Source organism: Callithrix jacchus, chromosome 9, assembly GCF_049354715.1.
Source record: "Callithrix jacchus isolate 240 chromosome 9, calJac240_pri, whole genome shotgun sequence".
Taxonomy (NCBI): Eukaryota; Metazoa; Chordata; class Mammalia; order Primates; family Cebidae; genus Callithrix; species Callithrix jacchus.
The window spans coordinates 21,382,041-21,398,376 of NC_133510.1; the positions used below are offsets into that span (position 1 = coordinate 21,382,041).

At 48.1% G+C, this 16,336-nt stretch overlaps 1 protein-coding gene across 5 annotated transcripts; it reads right to left on the bottom strand.

The window, feature by feature from the left end:
* Positions 1–684: 684 nt before the first annotated feature.
* On the bottom strand, positions 685–11,586 carry C1RL (complement C1r subcomponent like). 5 transcript variants are annotated; one of them, XM_035255589.3, is made up of 6 exons: positions 11,491–11,586; positions 9,873–9,997; positions 7,191–7,286; positions 4,579–4,704; positions 4,372–4,446; positions 685–2,928 (listed from the first exon to the last, which is right to left on the bottom strand). In XM_035255589.3, the coding sequence occupies exons 1-6, from the start codon at positions 11,559–11,561 to the stop codon at positions 2,156–2,158; spliced, it is 1,266 nt and encodes a 421-aa protein (XP_035111480.3). In that variant the 5' UTR covers positions 11,562–11,586; the 3' UTR covers positions 685–2,155. The 5 variants fall into 5 exon arrangements, with proteins under 5 accessions (XP_035111480.3, XP_035111479.2, XP_035111481.2 ...); XM_035255588.3 differs by having other exon boundaries at positions 7,191–7,380; positions 9,873–10,101; XM_035255590.3 differs by having other exon boundaries at positions 4,372–4,493; positions 7,191–7,380; positions 9,873–10,101.
* Between the last annotated feature and the right edge of the window lie 4,750 nt (positions 11,587–16,336).

The window sequence follows — 16,336 nt, forward strand, 5'->3', positions numbered from 1 at the left end:
TTGTTATGTCCTTGACTTATAAAAGAAGGAAAAAAATGCCATATGGATGTTGCTGCATTTATTTTAAAACAAGTATTGAGGACATTGTCTGTTACAATGTTTGTTCCTTTTAGGATTTGATTATCGGGGAAAAAAAAGTTTCTCTCTTAAAGTAGCTCATCTGTCTCTATCAGCTCTATCTCTAACCTGCCTCTACCTCTCTATCTCCAGCTCCTAGTCTGTTCTCTATCTCCAGACCTAGAGATGGTGGAGAAGATGTAGAGATACACATCTAGACACACATGTATAAATATAGGTGTATATATATATATATTTTTGCCTTGGAAGGGAGAAACTCATCATTCTTTCAATCATAAAAAAGTAAAATAGAATAAGAATGTTTCATGCTAATTAAACAATATTTAGCAAATAGAGAATAGTGGAAAACCAAACAGCCAAAATCTTATCAACTAAAACTACCTCTGTTGAGTATTTTGAGAGTATTATTATTATATTTTTGGCGATGGGGTTTCACTATGTTGCTTAGGTTGGCCTTGAACTCCTGGGCTCAAACGATCTTCCTGTATCTGCCTCCTGAGTGCTTGGGACTATAGGTGTGCATCACTGTACCCACCTTTTGGGAATATCTTTAATAATCTTTTGTACTGTGTGTAGGTGTAAAAAACAGAAGTGACCACGTGTAGGTACAACTTTGAATCCTGCTATTTTTTTTTAGATATAAATTTAACCTGTGACCATACAGCAACTTGACTCTTGATGCTAACAAATTATCTCTCTTCCCTCTTTTATGGTATTTATTTTCTATTTCCATTGAACAGTTGTATGTTATTTGTGTCTTTCACTGTAAATCACCTCCAATCTTTTTTTTTTTTTTTTTAGATGGAGTCTTGCTCTATCACCAGGCTGGAGTAGCTCACTGCAACCTCCGCCTCCTGGGTTCAAGCAATTCTCCTGCCTCAGCCTCCCGAGTAGCTGAAACTACAGGTGTGCACTACCATGCCCAGCTAATTTTTGTATTTTTAATAGATACAGGGTTTCACCATGTTGGCCAGGATGGTCTTGATCTCATGACCTTGTGATTTGCCCGCTTTGGCCTCCCAAAGTGCTGGGATTACAGATGTGAGCCACCGCGCCCGGCCCATCACCTCCAATCAGTCTGTACTAAAAATAAAAGAGTTGGTCCTCTCAGGTGGAATAGTTCTCTTGATGATGGGGGCACAGGTGGGGTGTCCGCAGGAACTTCAGTCCAGTGCTGGGCTCACCTGGCTTCTGCAGGAGATGGGGCTAGCAGGAAAGTGTGAGCCAGAGGATGCCATTTTTACAGAAGAAGAAATTCCCAGGGAGGGACAATGGTAAGGATGTGGGGACTGGGAGGGACAATGGTAAGGATGTGGGGACTGGGAGGGAAAGTGGGTGGCACAGCAGATCTGAGGAGAGTTGAGGAGTATGGCGGCACACTGGGAAGAGCAGCCTCTGCAGTCACACACCAGCTGTGGGACCTGGGCAAGTCCCTTTATCCCCAGAGCCTCAGTTTCCTCATTTGTCGAGCATGGCTAATAACACCTCCTTTGCCAATATGGTATGAGGATCAAGTGAAATAACAGGTGAAGCATCTGGCATATAGAGGACACAAAATTTAAAAAGGAGCTATTTCTGTAATTGCATCTTGGAGCTGTGGAAGGTGGTGAAGCCAATAGCTTGAATATTTGAAGGTCAACTAAAGGGTCTTAGGAATGTTTCAGAAATAAAATGCAATGAAAACCTCTTTCTCCATACTCAGCAGGCGAGATGGTAACTCTTCCAGAGGTGAGTATAAAGGCTGTGTCAACAGATGAAGCAGGGGAAGGGGATTCCAAGGACATTGAAGGTGAAAGTTGCTGAGATGCACAGGGCTTCCCTGGGCATAGTGCAAGTGGACAGGGAGGTAGAGGGTGAGGAGCAGCGGTCTGTGGGACTGTGCTTCCTGTCCGGATGGTGCAGCCTTGCAGGGTGTGGGTTTCTCCTGCATAGTGGCTTGCTGCATCAGTGATGCGAATAGGATTTCCCTGCCTCCCGCCACATCCTGCCCCTGCCCCAAAATTCAGTCCTCACTCCTGGCCCTCTCTTGACTGGGGCCTCCACTGTGCTGGCCAGTCCCTGCTCAAGTGCCCCATGGTCAGTTCTTGCCATTCATCACCCCCTTGATCCAGTCCACGTAGCTGAGCACTTTGGTGTAGAAGTCGTACCCCTTGCCACATCCTATGCCCCAGGACACAATGCCTGTGGCCACCCAGTGATGGGCACGATCATCCCATACCACATAGACGCTGCCACTGTCCCCCTGACAGACACTGTGCCTCTGCATCTCATCCCCAACACAGAACATACTGTTAGAAAACACCTCGGGCCTCTGTCTCTTTTGGAGCCAGGCCTTGCAGGCCTCTCTGGGAGCTACAGGCAGCCTTGAATATTTCAGCTCAGTAGTTAGCCAGCCCATCTCCATGCCGAACCCACTGACATAGCCCAACAATCCGCTGTGGTAGAGGGTCTCATTGTCAGGAAGACAGACTGGGAGGATGTTGGGGCCCAGCGGGATGCTGTGCTGCAGCTCCAGGAGGGCGATGTCCCCATTGAAGTTGTGGGACTCATTCTGATGGTAGTCGGGGTGCACAATGACACGGTAGACGGGGTGGTTCCCCAGTTTCAGCATCTCATCTATGGATGTGTGGCCCAGGAACACATTCACACTCTGGTTCTTCCTGGGAGAAACACTGTCCTTGGGGTAGATGGTGTGGGCAGCAGTGAGGATCCATCTGTCGCCCAGCAGGGCCCCGCCCCCACGGCCATGGATACTGGTGAATGCTTGCCAGGGGAAGTTGCCCAGCTTAGCTTTGGAAGAACCGAGGGTTGTCTGATTCTGGTCAATGGGGGTGACTGGCCGTCCACAGACTGGGAGAGAGGAGGGTTAGGGGTGACAGTCAGCAGCTGCGTCTAGGCACACTGATTAAAGACCTACTTCTCTGAAGCTGTGGTAGAGGATGCGTGAAGAGGCTCCAGGTCTGGCTCTGCATGGGATCAGGACTCTTTTTTTTTGAAACTGAATCTCGCTGTTGTTGCCCAGACTAAAGTACAGTGGTGCGATCTCAGCTCACTGCAACCTCTGCCTCCCGGGCTTAAGCGATTCTCCTGCCTCAGCCTCCTGAGTAGCTGGAGATTACAGGCACCCACCACCATGCTTGGCTAATTTTTTTTGTATTTTTAGTAGAGACAGGGTTTCACTATGTTGGCCAGACTGGTCTCAAACTCCTGACCTCAGGTGATCCACCCACCTCGGCCTCCCAAGGTGCTGGGTTTACAGGTGTGAGCCACCGCACCTGGGTGGGATCAGGACTCTTATACTGGGGCCGACTCACAGTGTAGACCATGTGGGAACACAAGGGCAAGGAATCAATGCCAACTGTATGGGGCACCCATCCTGCATGGCACTCAGGACAGTGGACTGAGGGTAGAGAGCACAGATGAGCACATGTTTGGTGCTGGTTCTGCAGGGCTCTCCTTCCTGCCTCCTCAGAGGCATTAAAGCGGTTCCTTGGGACCACCCTGGGCCCCATACTACAGGCAGAGTCTGTTTCAGTGCTTCCTGCCTAGTTTTGTGTTACTTCCTCATTTGTAACATCTCCCACTACCATCTGCCTTCCAACCCATCCCTAAAGCACTACGAGCCTTCAGGCGAATCCTAGAGTTTTCCATGGATCAGGTTGGGTTAGGAAGGCAATGGTTTCACTCAAAAGTGTGGATCTAAAAAACGGTGGAATTGAACCCTCCCGTATTGCTGGTGAGATGAAAAATGGTAAAATGGTGCTGCCACTGTTGAAGACAGTTTGGTGGTTCCTCAAAAAGTTAAACAGAATTGTTACACAATTCAGCAAGTCTACTCCTAGGTATATACCCAAGAGATTTGGAAGCGTATGTTGATACAAAAACTTGTGCACAAATGCTCATAGCAGCATCATTTGTAATCACCAAGAAGAAGAAACAGCCTAAATGTCCATCATTGATGAATGGACAAACAAAACGGTACATCCATAGAAAGGAATATTATTTAGCCGTAAAAATGATACTTCAGCTTGTTGGTCTCTTTCTCCTTTCCTAGTCCACCTCATTAACTTCCTTCATGCTTTCCTCAGATATATCTTGACCCTTGAAGAATGAGGAACAAGCTCCCTGCCTCTTCTTTTCTGGGCCTTCTTGATTACCCTGTTCTTCCTCACCTTCTGCTTCTTATCTTCCTTTCTATTCTAAGGCTTTCCTTGAACCCGTGTGTCCTGTAGGTCCCAGTTGCAGCTGAGGCTTGTTGGGGGAATGGTGCAGGCAGGTGAGTGTACTACTCACCAGGCGTACACTGAAGAACCTCCTCCCCATCCTGTGTGTTCTTCCAGGTCCCCGGGGTGGTGCAGCCGAGTGCCCCTGAGACGCAAAATGAGGAGAGGCAAAGAAATAACTCAGAGTTGAAGCTGTTGGTTAACAAAGCAGGTGCTCAGAGGGCGTTTGCGTGGGAGTGAGGGGGATGGAAGCTACGCCTCAGCAGGTGGGGCTCACCTGCTGCCGTGGCCTGATAGTAGGGCTCCTGGCAGTGGTTCGGGACCTTGGCGGGGTTGTCTCCAGGTGTGTTGATGGCTTCAGAACTCCTGCTGGCCTGGCTGACGGGCTGACTACAGTTCACAGCTATAGGAAAACAGCACCCAAGCGCAGACTTGCAAAATGGCAACTGGGGGCTGATTCTGGCCCATGGCTATATTTGGTTTGAATTGCACAGTGTTTTTTTTTTAACATTGGAGTTAATTTTCACTGATCAGATTGTCAACAGTCAAAGAGTTTGAAGGTAACTGTGACAAGCAGGGTATGGGAAACAGGCACTTCCAAACACGGTTGGTAGGTGTGTAAATTAGCAAAACATTTTTGGAGAAAATTTTAGCAATATCAAAATTTTAAATGCAAATTTTTTTAGATGTTTTGCTCTTGTTGCCCAGGCTGGAGTGCAGTGGCACGATCTTGGCTCACTACAACCTCCGCCTCCCAGGTTCAAGCAATTCTCCTGCCTCAGTCTCCCGAGTAGCTGGGATTACAGGCACCCATCACCACACCCGGCTAATTTTATATTTTTAGTAGAGATGGGGTTTCACCATGTTGGACAGGCTGGTTTCAAACTCCTGACCTCAAGTTATTCACCCACCTTGGCCTTCCAAAGTGCTAGGATTACAGGTGTGAGCCACTGCGCCCAGCCGAAAATGCAAATATTTTTTAACTTACTACTCCATTTCTAAAAATTTAGCCTAAAGATATTCTCACACATGTGCTCAAAGATGTAAGTGCAAGGGTATGCACAGGAGCACCGTGTGTGGCAGCAAAGTATTTATCAGGAGGGCTGATCAAATACATTATGAAACATCAATCAAAGGGATTTTATATGATCATTAAAAATAATGAGTTTGCCGGGTGTGGTAGCTCACACCTGTAATCCCAGCACTTTGGGAGGCCGAGGCAGGCAGATCACCTGAGGTCAAGAGTTTAAAACCAGCCTGGCCAACATGGAAAAACCACGTCTTTACCAAAAATGCAAAAATTAGCCAGGTGTGGCGGCATGCCTATAATCTCAGCTTCTCAGGAGGCTGAGGTAAGAGAATTGCTTGAACCCAGGAGGTGGAGGTTGCCGTGAGCAGAGACTGAGCCACTGAATGCCAGCCTGGGTGACAGAGCGAGACTCAGTCTCAAATAATAATAATAATAAGTCAATGCTGACCATATGAAATGGGATGATCTTTAAGATATATTATTCAGTGAAAAAATGCCAAGTTTAGAACACTTGCAATACAGACACACACAATTTATCCTCTTCCTAGGCAGAATACCTAGGAAATGGAGAACACAGTTGTTTCTGGGGAGGGCAGTCAGGAGTTCAGAGCCAGAGACCAGAGGATGATTTACTTTTTAGCATACTAAAAAATGATATGTTATCATTTACCCCTCCCTCCCTCTGTCCTTTCTTCCCTCCCTCCCTCCCTCCCTCCCTCCCTCCTTCACTCCCTCCCTCCTTCCCTCCTTCCTTTCCTGCCTTCGTTTTTTCCTTCCCTACCTTCTTTCTTTTCCTTTTTTCTTCTTCCTTTCTTGCCTTCCTTCCATCCTTCTCTTTTTTCCCCTCCCTCTCTCCCTCCCTTCCTTCCTTCCCTCTCCCTCCCTCCCTCCCTCCCTTCCCTTCCTTCCCTCCCTCTCTCCCTCCCTTCCTCTCTCTTTCCTCTTTCTTTCTTCTTGTCTCACTTTGTCACTCAGGCTGGAGTGCAGTGGCATGATTATGGCTGACTGCAGCCTCAAACTCCCTGGCTCAAGCAATCCTTCCCCTCAGCTCCCCTAGTAGCTGGGACTACAGGTGTGCACTACCACACCTAGCAAATTTTGTGGAAACAGGGTCTCACTATGTTGCCCATGCTGGTCTCCAACTACTGGCCTCAAGTGATCTTCTAGCCTTGGCCTCCCAAAGTGCTGGGATTACAGGCACGAACCACTGCATCCAGTCAGTATTCATCTTTCAAAAACAAATCTGAGTCATCATTTGAAAATATATAATTTCACTTAAAAATCTGGATGTTTGGCATCTCTTTTAAAATGAGATGATCTGCAAACACTGGGCCTGTATATCTGCTGTGGAAGTAACTGCTGGGGCTGAGCAATGGCTGTCTCTCTCTCTTTTTTTTAGAGACGGGGTCTCGCTATGTTGCCCAGTGGCTATTCACAGGCGCCATCCCACTACTGATCAGCACGGGAGTTTTGACCTGCTCCGTTTCCGACCTGGGCCGGTTCACCCCTCCTTAGGCAACCTGGTGGTCCCCTGCTCCCGGGAGGTCACCATATTGAGGGCGAACTTAGTGCAGACACCTGATCGCCATAGCACACTACAGCCCAGAACTCTTGGGCTCAAGAGATCCTCCAGCCTCAGCCTCCCGAGTAGCTGGAACTACAGGCACGTGCCACCATTCCCGACATGGCTGTTTCTTAATAGGGTTGCTCACCAGCAGGGGCAGGGCTGGGGTCCAGCCCAGGTGTCTCTGAGTCCCCAGCCTCAGCTGTCACTCAAGCTTCCTCTTAAGGCTTGAAGATACCAGGGTCATGGCTGGGGACAGAGGCTCCATCCCTGAACCCCCAGGAGAGACACTCACCCACAGCTTGGTAGAGGGCCAGGAAGCCCTTGTGGAGGTGGGCAGTCTTGTTCTCCGAGGAAGGCTGTGTGCGGAAGGTCAGCCGCAAACTCCTCCCTGAGGATACAAACTCCCTCTGACCAGGGGGCCTCCCCAGAGGTGAGCCCTGCTGACCACAGAACTGGCTTGGATCCAACCCGCTGGCTGAGATCTGAAAGCGGGAGGGGGGCAAGGCTGCAGACAGGCGTGGTGTGCATCTGCGCTGCTGGTGTCACAGGGGCACGTGCCCCTCTGGGGCTCAGAAGGCACCTCACAGAGGCTTCCTCAACTAGCTTCTGCTTCCATTTTCGACTCCCGAGTTTCTTCCAGACATAACCGCATACTACAATGTTTCTTGAACCTACTATAATTACTTCAAAAACCCACTATATTTTCCTTCTTTTAAGAAGTTCCTTGGGAATTCTCGGGTTCCCATAAGAGTCGCTGGATTACAAATTGTAAGAAGGCAAGGACTCCTTCTGTCTTTCTCACCACTGAGTTCCTGGTGCTCAGAGTATTACCTATAACACCACCGCTTTGACTCAATGAACACAGGCATAAGCCCCTCCCATCCAGCGCCTCCTCCATCTCCAAGCCCCGCCCCATCACCTTCCGCTTCTCTGAATAACTTTCCTCTGAATAACTTTCCGTGGCCAACATCTGTGAAGCAGTAAGATTCTCCGCAGAGACTGAGCCTCTGGGGTTCCTGCCTTTTCCTGCTTTCCTTCTTTTGGGGTGCCCCTCCTCTTATCCCATGAACTTTGTAAACGAAGCCCTGAAACGTATGAAAACCTAAGGACACAGATATCCACAGTCCAGGTACGCTGGGTAATGTCGTTTAAGCTGGTAAGTTCTTAGGCAGGTTGTCTCTTTCAATGCCCTTTTGGCTGTCTCACCTCTGCTCAAATCCCTTCCTGTGGGTTCCTTATGTCAAAGAAGGGGAGGCTTGGAGGGAGTTCCTGGGCTGTGCTTCCTGCGTTATCTCTGTTCCAGGCACACGGCTCACTGCTTGGCTCATTTTATTTCTGGCTTTCATACTGATCCACATATCCTGGGTTTTCGCTAGCTCTCCATTCCCTCATTCTCCACAAATTCCAAATTCATTCAAGACTCCATCCAGACCCTGTCATTATGATCACAGAAACTGGGTAAAAGTTGCAATGAAGAAAATTTCTCAATCACTCCAAATGCCTTGCTCAGCAAACTAAAAAGCAAAACAAAAACAAACACCACCCCCCCCGAAAAACTCCATGCAATGATTGACTCCTGGGAAACCCAAAAGTTGGAGAAGAAAGAAAATATAATTATCATATGCCATGGGCTCAGATGCGAACATTTTACAGTTATAATAATGTAAACAATAAAGATTTAACTAAAAATGATATAATATAGGTAAACTGGCAGAATGGGGAAGGGAAATGTGGGTGGTGAAGACTGACAGATAAAGCTAGTCCTTATCTTCTATACTGTAGTTGGATGTTAATAGAAAACATGTAAAAATGAAAGATAAATGAGCATGTTACTTACACATATGAAGTTAAAGAGCAGAAGAAACAGCTACGTGAATTGGAAAAAGACTGCTCCTGAGGAGCAGCACTCAGGGGTGTGGAGGAGCAGAGTCTCACTGTGTCACCCAGGCTGGAGTACAGTGTCATAATTAGAGCTCATTGCCTCCTCTACCTCCCAGGCTCAAGTGATCCTCTCACTTCAGTGTCCCTTATAGCAGGGACCACGGGTGTGTGCCACCACACTTGGCTAATTTTTAAATGTTTTGGTAGAGATGGGGTCTTGCTATGTTCCTTAGGCTGGACTTGAACTCCTGGGCTCCAGCCCTTTGTCTCCTGAGTAGCTGGGACTACGGGCCTGCATCACTACATCGAGTACTGTTTTTAAAATGTCCTTATTCTGAATAAGGCTTTGGCCTTGGAAGGTTTGTGACAGCTCTTCTAAGGTAAGTGCGAATGGTGACTTAATCTTTTGTTACTATTTGTGCCCAGCTTCCTCACATGACAGAGCAGGCACTCAACAAATACATGATTTTTTTTTTTTGAGACGCTGTTTCACTCTTTTTGCACAGGCTGGAGTGCAATGGCCTGATCTCGGCTCTCCACAACCTCCGCCTCCTGCATTCAAGTGATTCTCCTGCCTCAGTCTGTGGAGTAGCTGGGATTACAGGCATGCTCCACCACACTCAGCTAATTTTGTATTTTTAGTAGAGATGGGGTTTCTCCATGTTAGTCAGGCTGGTCTTGAACTCCTGACCTCATAATCTGCCCGCCTTGACCTCCCAAAGTGCTGGGATTACAGGTGTGAGCCACCGCACCCCACCATGATGACACAATTTTAACAACCCATGTGAGAGTCCCTGCCCTGGCTCCGTAGATTTGCAAGATTTGTGTGTCCCTTCATGAGTCTTCCATATGCAGGGCCTGCCTGCTGCCCTCTTTGCTCTGCGGGGCCCAGATGGTCCTGGAGGCGCTGGTGGGAGACCGTGTCCTGGGGCCCACCATTAGCTCCCCGGGGAAGCCGAGCCCCACTGTCCCTAAATGGAAAATTCATCCCTCCTCCAGATGGGTGATTCAGGGCACCACCACTTCCCACAACCCCAGGAGTCTCCCTGGCCACAGTCCTGGCGGAACCCGCCCCCCCCCATCCCCAGCTCACTGTGACAGAGTCCCCTGCACAGTCCTGGGACGGTTCCAGGTCGAAGTCTTGGAAGACGAGCCTCACAGCAAAGCCCTCTGGAGCCTGGATGTCCGCGGTGCTCTCTTGGCCTTTGTGATACGGCTCTGGGTACCCAGGAGAAGTCAGCTGCTGGGGTAGCTGCTGGGCCAAGAGGACGGAGCCCCGGGTGGGGCAAGCCTGGAGGACTCCCCAGAGGAGCAGCCACCACCTGGGAGGCGGGGAGGGCAAGGTGGGGCCCGCAGCGAGGGCCAGAAGCCTGTGGGGGTGGGAGGAGCCGGTAGCCGCGCCAGGACTGAGGGGCCTGGGAAGGAAGGGCCAGAAGCGGTGCCTGGAGGTCCGGGCACCTCTGTCTCCTCCCTTGTTCCCCTTTCTCACCCCAATCCCTACGGCCTCCCGTGCAGCCTGAGCTCTAGGACTGTGGGTTTTCAGTCCTCCGTCCTCCCTCCTCCGAAGGCATCACCTTTGCTCATCTCCCAGGAGAGTCTCATCCAAAGGAGGGGGCTGCTTTCTGCTTATGCAGACTCACCCCACCCGCGATCCGAGGGAGCAATGGCGGGGCGAGTGAGGGTCCCCCGCAAATATGCCCCGACCATCCCCACCCCAGGGAAGGTGCTAGAGTCCACAGGCAAATTCCAGTTTCCCCATGGAATATCTGCTGTGCTGTTGGTGGTGGTGGTGTTTGTGTACGTGTGAGCGTGTGTGTGTTGCATGTGTACGTGTGTGTGCAAGTGTTTATGTGTGTAGGTGGGGTATGTATGGTATGTGTACATGTATGTGTGGTGTTTGTGTATGTGTGGTGTGTATATGTATGTGTGTGGGATGTGTGTGGTGTGTATTTACGTGTGGTGTGTGTGTGGGGTATGTGTGGTGTGTGTATATATATGTGTGTGTGTATGTGTGGTGTTTGTGTACGTGTGGTGTGCAGTGTGTATGTCTGTGTTTATGTGTGGTGTATGTGTGGAGGGTATGTGTGGTATGTGTACTTGTATGTGTGGTGTGTATGTGTGGGGTATGTGTGTGGTATGCGTGTGTTTGTGGTATGTGTAGGGTATGTGTGGTGTGTGTATATATACATATGTGTGGTGCATGTATGTGTGGTGTGTGTACGTGTGTGGTGTATGTGTGTGTGTGGATATGTGTGATATATGTACATGTGTGTATGTGTGGTGTTTGTGTATGTGTGGTGTATGTATGTGTGTATGTGTGGTGTTTGTGTATGTGTGGTGTGTGTATTTGTGAGGGTGTGTGTGTGGTGTGTGTGTGGGGTATTGTGTGTATGTGTGGAGTGTGTGTGGTGTGTGTATGTGTGGTGTGTGGGGGGTATGTGTAGTGTATGTGTGGTGTGTATGTGTGTGTGTATGTGTGTGGTGTGTATGTGTGGGGTGCGTGTGTGTTTATATGGTGTGTGGGGGATATGTGTGGTGTGTATATATGTGTGTGTGTACGTGTGGTGCGTGCATGTGTGGGATGTGTGTGTATGTGTGCTGTATGTAAGTGTGTATGTGTGGTAGGGTGGGGGGAGGAGAGTTTGCGCCCACATATCCTCCCCTCCCTTCCCCTCCCCTCTTCCCTCCTCCTCTGCCGGGGCCACACTCACATTGCGCCTGGACAGCCTGTGGAGTGAGGGCTTCTCCAGCGACAGTTCCCCAACACTCTGGGTCCAGGCATCTGGCACTGGACATCAGGGACCTGTGAGAGAACTGGCCCAGGTTACGGAACAAAAGGTGAAGGCCCCGTGGGGGAGGAGGGAGTTCCTGGAAATGCGTTAAGCAACTCCACAGTTCCCCTTCTCCAATTCTCCGGGCTCAGCGCCACCTGCCGTCGGACTCAGGAACAGCGGGCCCTCCGCAGCTCAGGGGAAAAACGTCCAAAAACCTCGCTGGCCCTCAGAGGTCAGGGTGGGAGGGCACCGACTCAACTCTTTTTTTTTTTTTTGAGACGGAGTTTCGCTGTTGTTACCCAGACCGGACTGCAATGGCACGATCTCGGCTCACCGCAACCTCCACCTTCTGGGTTCAAGCAATTCTCCTGCCTCAGCCTCCCGAGTAGCTGGGATTACAGGCACGCACCACCATGCCCAGCTAATTTTTTGTATTTTTAGTAGAGACGGGGTTTCACCATGTTGACCAGGATGGTCTCGATCTCTTGACCTCGTGATCCACCAGCTTCAGCCTCCCAAAGTTTTTTTTTTTTTTTAATTTTATTTTAAAGAGTCATGGTTTCGCTTTGTTGCCCAGGCTGGAGTACAGTGGCTATTCACAGGAGCCATCCCGCTACTGATCAGCACGGGAGTTTTGACCTGCTCTGTTTCCGACCTGGGCGGGTTCACCCCTCCTTAGGCAACCTGGTGGTCCCGCGCTCCCGGGAGGTCACCGTATTGTTGCCTAACTTAGTGTGGACACCCAATCGGAATAGCGCACTACAGCCCAGAACTCCTGGGCTCAAGAGATCCTCCAGCCTCAGCCTCTTGAGTAGCTGGGACAACAGGCATGTGCCACCAGGCCCCGCTCAACTCTTTTGTACTATTTAACATAAATTTTTGCCATGTGTGTAGGATGGCTCCTTGTGAGTTATGGCTGCTGCCTTCAATCAGTCATGTCTCTCCCTCTTTGACCTTTCCATTCACTGACATTACCTGAGGAGCCTCTCTCCTGTGGAATTGAAGCTTGTGATCCTCGAGCTTGAGCTTTCTCTTTCTCTCCCTCTTCACCAAGTATGGGTGGGGGACCTGCGCTTAGGTGATCTTTTGAATCCTACCCCCAACCTCTGGAGGCTGCTTGTCCAGCAAGGTCAGGGCTGGGGTAGAGCCCAGGTGTCCCTCAGGCCCCAGTTCCAGCCATCATTTGAGCCCATCACTCAAGCTTCTTTAGGCAAATGCTAGAGGCCATGTTTGCTCTCACTGCTCCCCCAGGAAGGACACTCACTCATGGCTGGGTGGGAGGCCAGGAAGCCCTTGTGGAGGTGAGTGGTCCTGTCCTCAGAGGAGGCAGGTGTGTGGAAGGCCTTACGTTGTACACACACACACACACACACACACACACCCCTTTCCGACAAGAATGTATTGCTTCCTCCATTTTGCCTGTAGTAATCTGGCTCCTCACAATTTCCGCAAGTTACAGACCTAATCAGGGTATGTTCTGGATCTTTGTTTTTCCTAGACTAGAGAGGTTCAGGAGAGCCACAGAGTCCATGGCTAATGAGGAGATGATAAGAGAGTGATGGCCAGGATGGATGCAATGCCTTGAGATCAACCCCAAACACACCTGGGGATGATCTCCCATATCCATCTTTTGAAGCATGGTCCCCTCTGACTAGGACTTCTTTCCTCTCCTGAGACCACTGAAACCTGCCCTCTCCTAGGATTCTTAGAGTCACCTGGAGCACCTTGGGAGCCAGATATGCAGCCAAAGAGTGAACAATGGCACCATCCCAGGACCCATGCTTTAGGAAGAAACCAGCCAAGACTGAGATCAGGACTGGGGAGTCCACCCCTCATCTCCCTTCAGAGCATTCTTTGTTTTTTTTTTTTTTTTAATCTTCCAGTTCTCTAATTTTCTCTTTGGCCATGCCTACTCTGCTGACATCAATTGTCTTTTTAATTTCAAGTCTCTAGTTGGTTCTTTTAAAGAATTATCTATATAAAAATCTTACTTTATTGATAACATTTTGTATTTTTGTTTGAGAGAAGGAAAGAAAAAAGGAGTGAAGGAGAGGAAGAAAGAGGAAGAAAAAGAGGGAGGGTGAATGGAAATATTGCTTTATTCTAAAAAAATGGGTATTAATAATGGCCAATCAATATTTCATTTAAACCTATGAGTAGGTGTGATGTGGTATCGACAAGAATGTATATTTTGTGTATTTAAAGTGGAAAGCTCTATAAATATTTATTAAGTTTACTTGTTCCGGATCTGAGTTCGAGTCCTGGATATCCTTATTAATTTTCTGTCTCACTGAGTTTAAGTATGTATCTGGGTGTTAGGATCGTTAGCTCTTATTGTTGCATTGATCCTTTTACCACTATATCTTTGTTGCTTTAAAATCTATTTTATCAGATATGAAAATTGCAACTCCTGCTTTTTATTTATTTATTTATTTATTTTTGCTCTCCATTTGGTTGGTAAATCTTTCTCCATTCCTTTGTTTTGAGTCTTTGTGTATCCTTGCATGTGAAATGGGTCTGGATGTAGCATACTGTTGGGTTTTGGCTGTATCTTTTGATTGGGGGATTTAGTTGATTTAAATTTAGGATTACTGCCATTTGATGTTAACTGGCTGTTTTATCCATTCGTTGATGTAAATTCTTTATGTTGATGCTCTTTACTTTTTGGTATATTTTTAGAAAGGCTAATACTGGTTGTTTCTTTCTATGTGTAATGCTTCTTTCAGAAGCTCTTGTAAAGCAGGCCTGGTGGTGATAAAATCTCTGAGTACTTGCTTGCTCATAAAAGATTTTATTTTTCCTTCAGTTGTGAAGCTTAGTTTGGCTGGATATGAAATTCTGGGCTGAAAGTTCTGTTCTTTAAGGATGTTGAATATTGGCCCCCACTCTCTTCTGGCTTGTAGAGTTTCTGCTGAGAGATCTGCTGTAAGTCTGATAGGCTTGCCTTTGTGGGTAACCTGACCTTTCTCTCTGGCTGCCCTTAGTATTTTCTCCTTTGTTTCAACCCTGGTGAATCTAACGATTATTAGATTCACCTAATAATCATTAGGTGAATGCCTTGGTGTTGCTCTTCTTGAGGAATATCTTTGTGATGTTCTCTGTATTACCTGGGGTTGAATATTGTCCTGCTTTACTAGGTTAGGAAAATTTTCCTGAATAATATCCTGAAGAATATTTTCCAGCTTGGATTCATTCTCTCCGTCTCATTCAGGTACACCTATCAAACGTAAATTTGGTCTTTTCACATAGTCCCACATTTCTTGGAGACTGCTCATTCCTTTTTTTCCTTTTTCCTCTAATCTTGTCTTTTTGTTTTATTTCATTAAATTGGACTTCGACCACTGATATCCTTTCTTCTGCTTGATCAATTCGAGTGTTTAAACCTGTGCATACTTCTCGGCTTTCCTGTATTGTATTCTTCAGTTCCATTAATTCACTTATATTCCTCTGTTAATTGTCTATTCTCATTAGGATTTCGTCAAACCTTTTTTCAAAGTTCTTAGTTTCTTTACATTGGGCTACACCATGTTCTTTTAACTCACAGAAGTTTCTTATTATCCATCTTCTGAAGCCTGATTCTGTTAATGGGATGCACTCGTTCTCCATCAAGCCTTGTTCCCTTGTTGATGAGGAACTGTGATCCTCTTTAGAGGGAGAGGCATTATGATTTTGAGTATTCTCAGCCTTTTTACGCTGGTTTCTTCCCATCATTGTAAATTTATCCACCTGTTGTCTTTGTAATTACCAACTTTCAAATTAGGTCTCCGAGTGGACGTCCAAGTTGTTAATTCCCAGGGCTGAAATATGAACAATGCACTGCGCTGGCCAAAACAGCAGCGTTAAGACTGATGGTGCTTTTCTGCCCGGGAATCTTCAGTCTGGCTTCCTTCTTGAGTCCGTAATAGGCGACTCTGCCTTCCCGGAGCTCCAAACGTCAGTCAGAAGGGGAACCAGTCCCGTTTACTCTGCACCAAGAGCTGCTGCACCGAGGTGCCGGCAAAACTGCTGCGCCGGCCACAAGAGTTGCGCTTGTGATCCGTGGGGCTCCTCCACTGGGAATCTTCTGCTCCATGAGCGACAAAAATTTGAAAGTGTGGCATCCTCTCGTTTTCTGTGCTTTCACTGGGAGCTGCAATCCTGAGATGTTAGCGATCAGCCATCTTGGATCACATTTTTCCTGTCTTTGTTTTTTTGAGATGGAGCCTTGCTCTGTAGCCCAGGCTGGAGTGCAGTGGCACGATCTTGGCTCACTGCAACCTCTGCCTCTTGGGTCCCGGTTCAAGAAATTCTCCTGCCTCAGCCTCTGGAGTAGCTGGGATTATAGGCATGAGCCAACTATGCCCAGCTAATTTTTTTGTATTTTTAATAGAGACAGGGTTTCACCATGTTGGCCAGGCTGGTCTTGAACTCCTGACCTCGTGATCTGCCCACCTTGGCCTCTCAAAGTGCTGGGATTACAGGTGTGAGCCACTGCACCCAGCCAGAGCATTAATTCCCTGTTTGCTAAGAGGAGCAGGAAGTGGAAAACCCAGGCTAGCCCATCTGAGAAGACTTTCTTGGAGAAGAGCTGGAGGAGGGAGGAGTAAGGCTTTGGAAAGAAAATCCAGGACAGGTGGCATGACCGACTGTTCTGATTTTGCACGGGACTGAGGGGTTTCCCAGGACATGAGGCTTTCAGTTGTTTTTTTTTTTTAATTAAATAGAGATGGGGTTTCACCATGTTGGCCAGGCTGATCTCGAACTCCTGACCTCAAGTGATCCACCCACCACGGCCTCCCAAAGT

Excerpts from the sequence above, each read along its gene's own strand:
- C1RL (XM_035255586.3), bottom strand. The coding sequence starts at position 11,561 with ATGCCTGGACCCAGAGTGTTGGGGAACTGTCGCTGGAGAAGCCCTCAC. Across the intron at positions 10,195-11,490 it reads ACAGGCTGTCCAGGCGCAAT|GCCCCTCAGTCCTGGCGCGG; the intron begins GTGAGTGTGGCC and ends CTTCCTTCCCAG. Across the intron at positions 4,705-7,190 it reads GGCCCTCTACCAAGCTGTGG|CTGTGAACTGTAGTCAGCCC; the intron begins GTGAGTGTCTCT and ends GTTTTCCTATAG.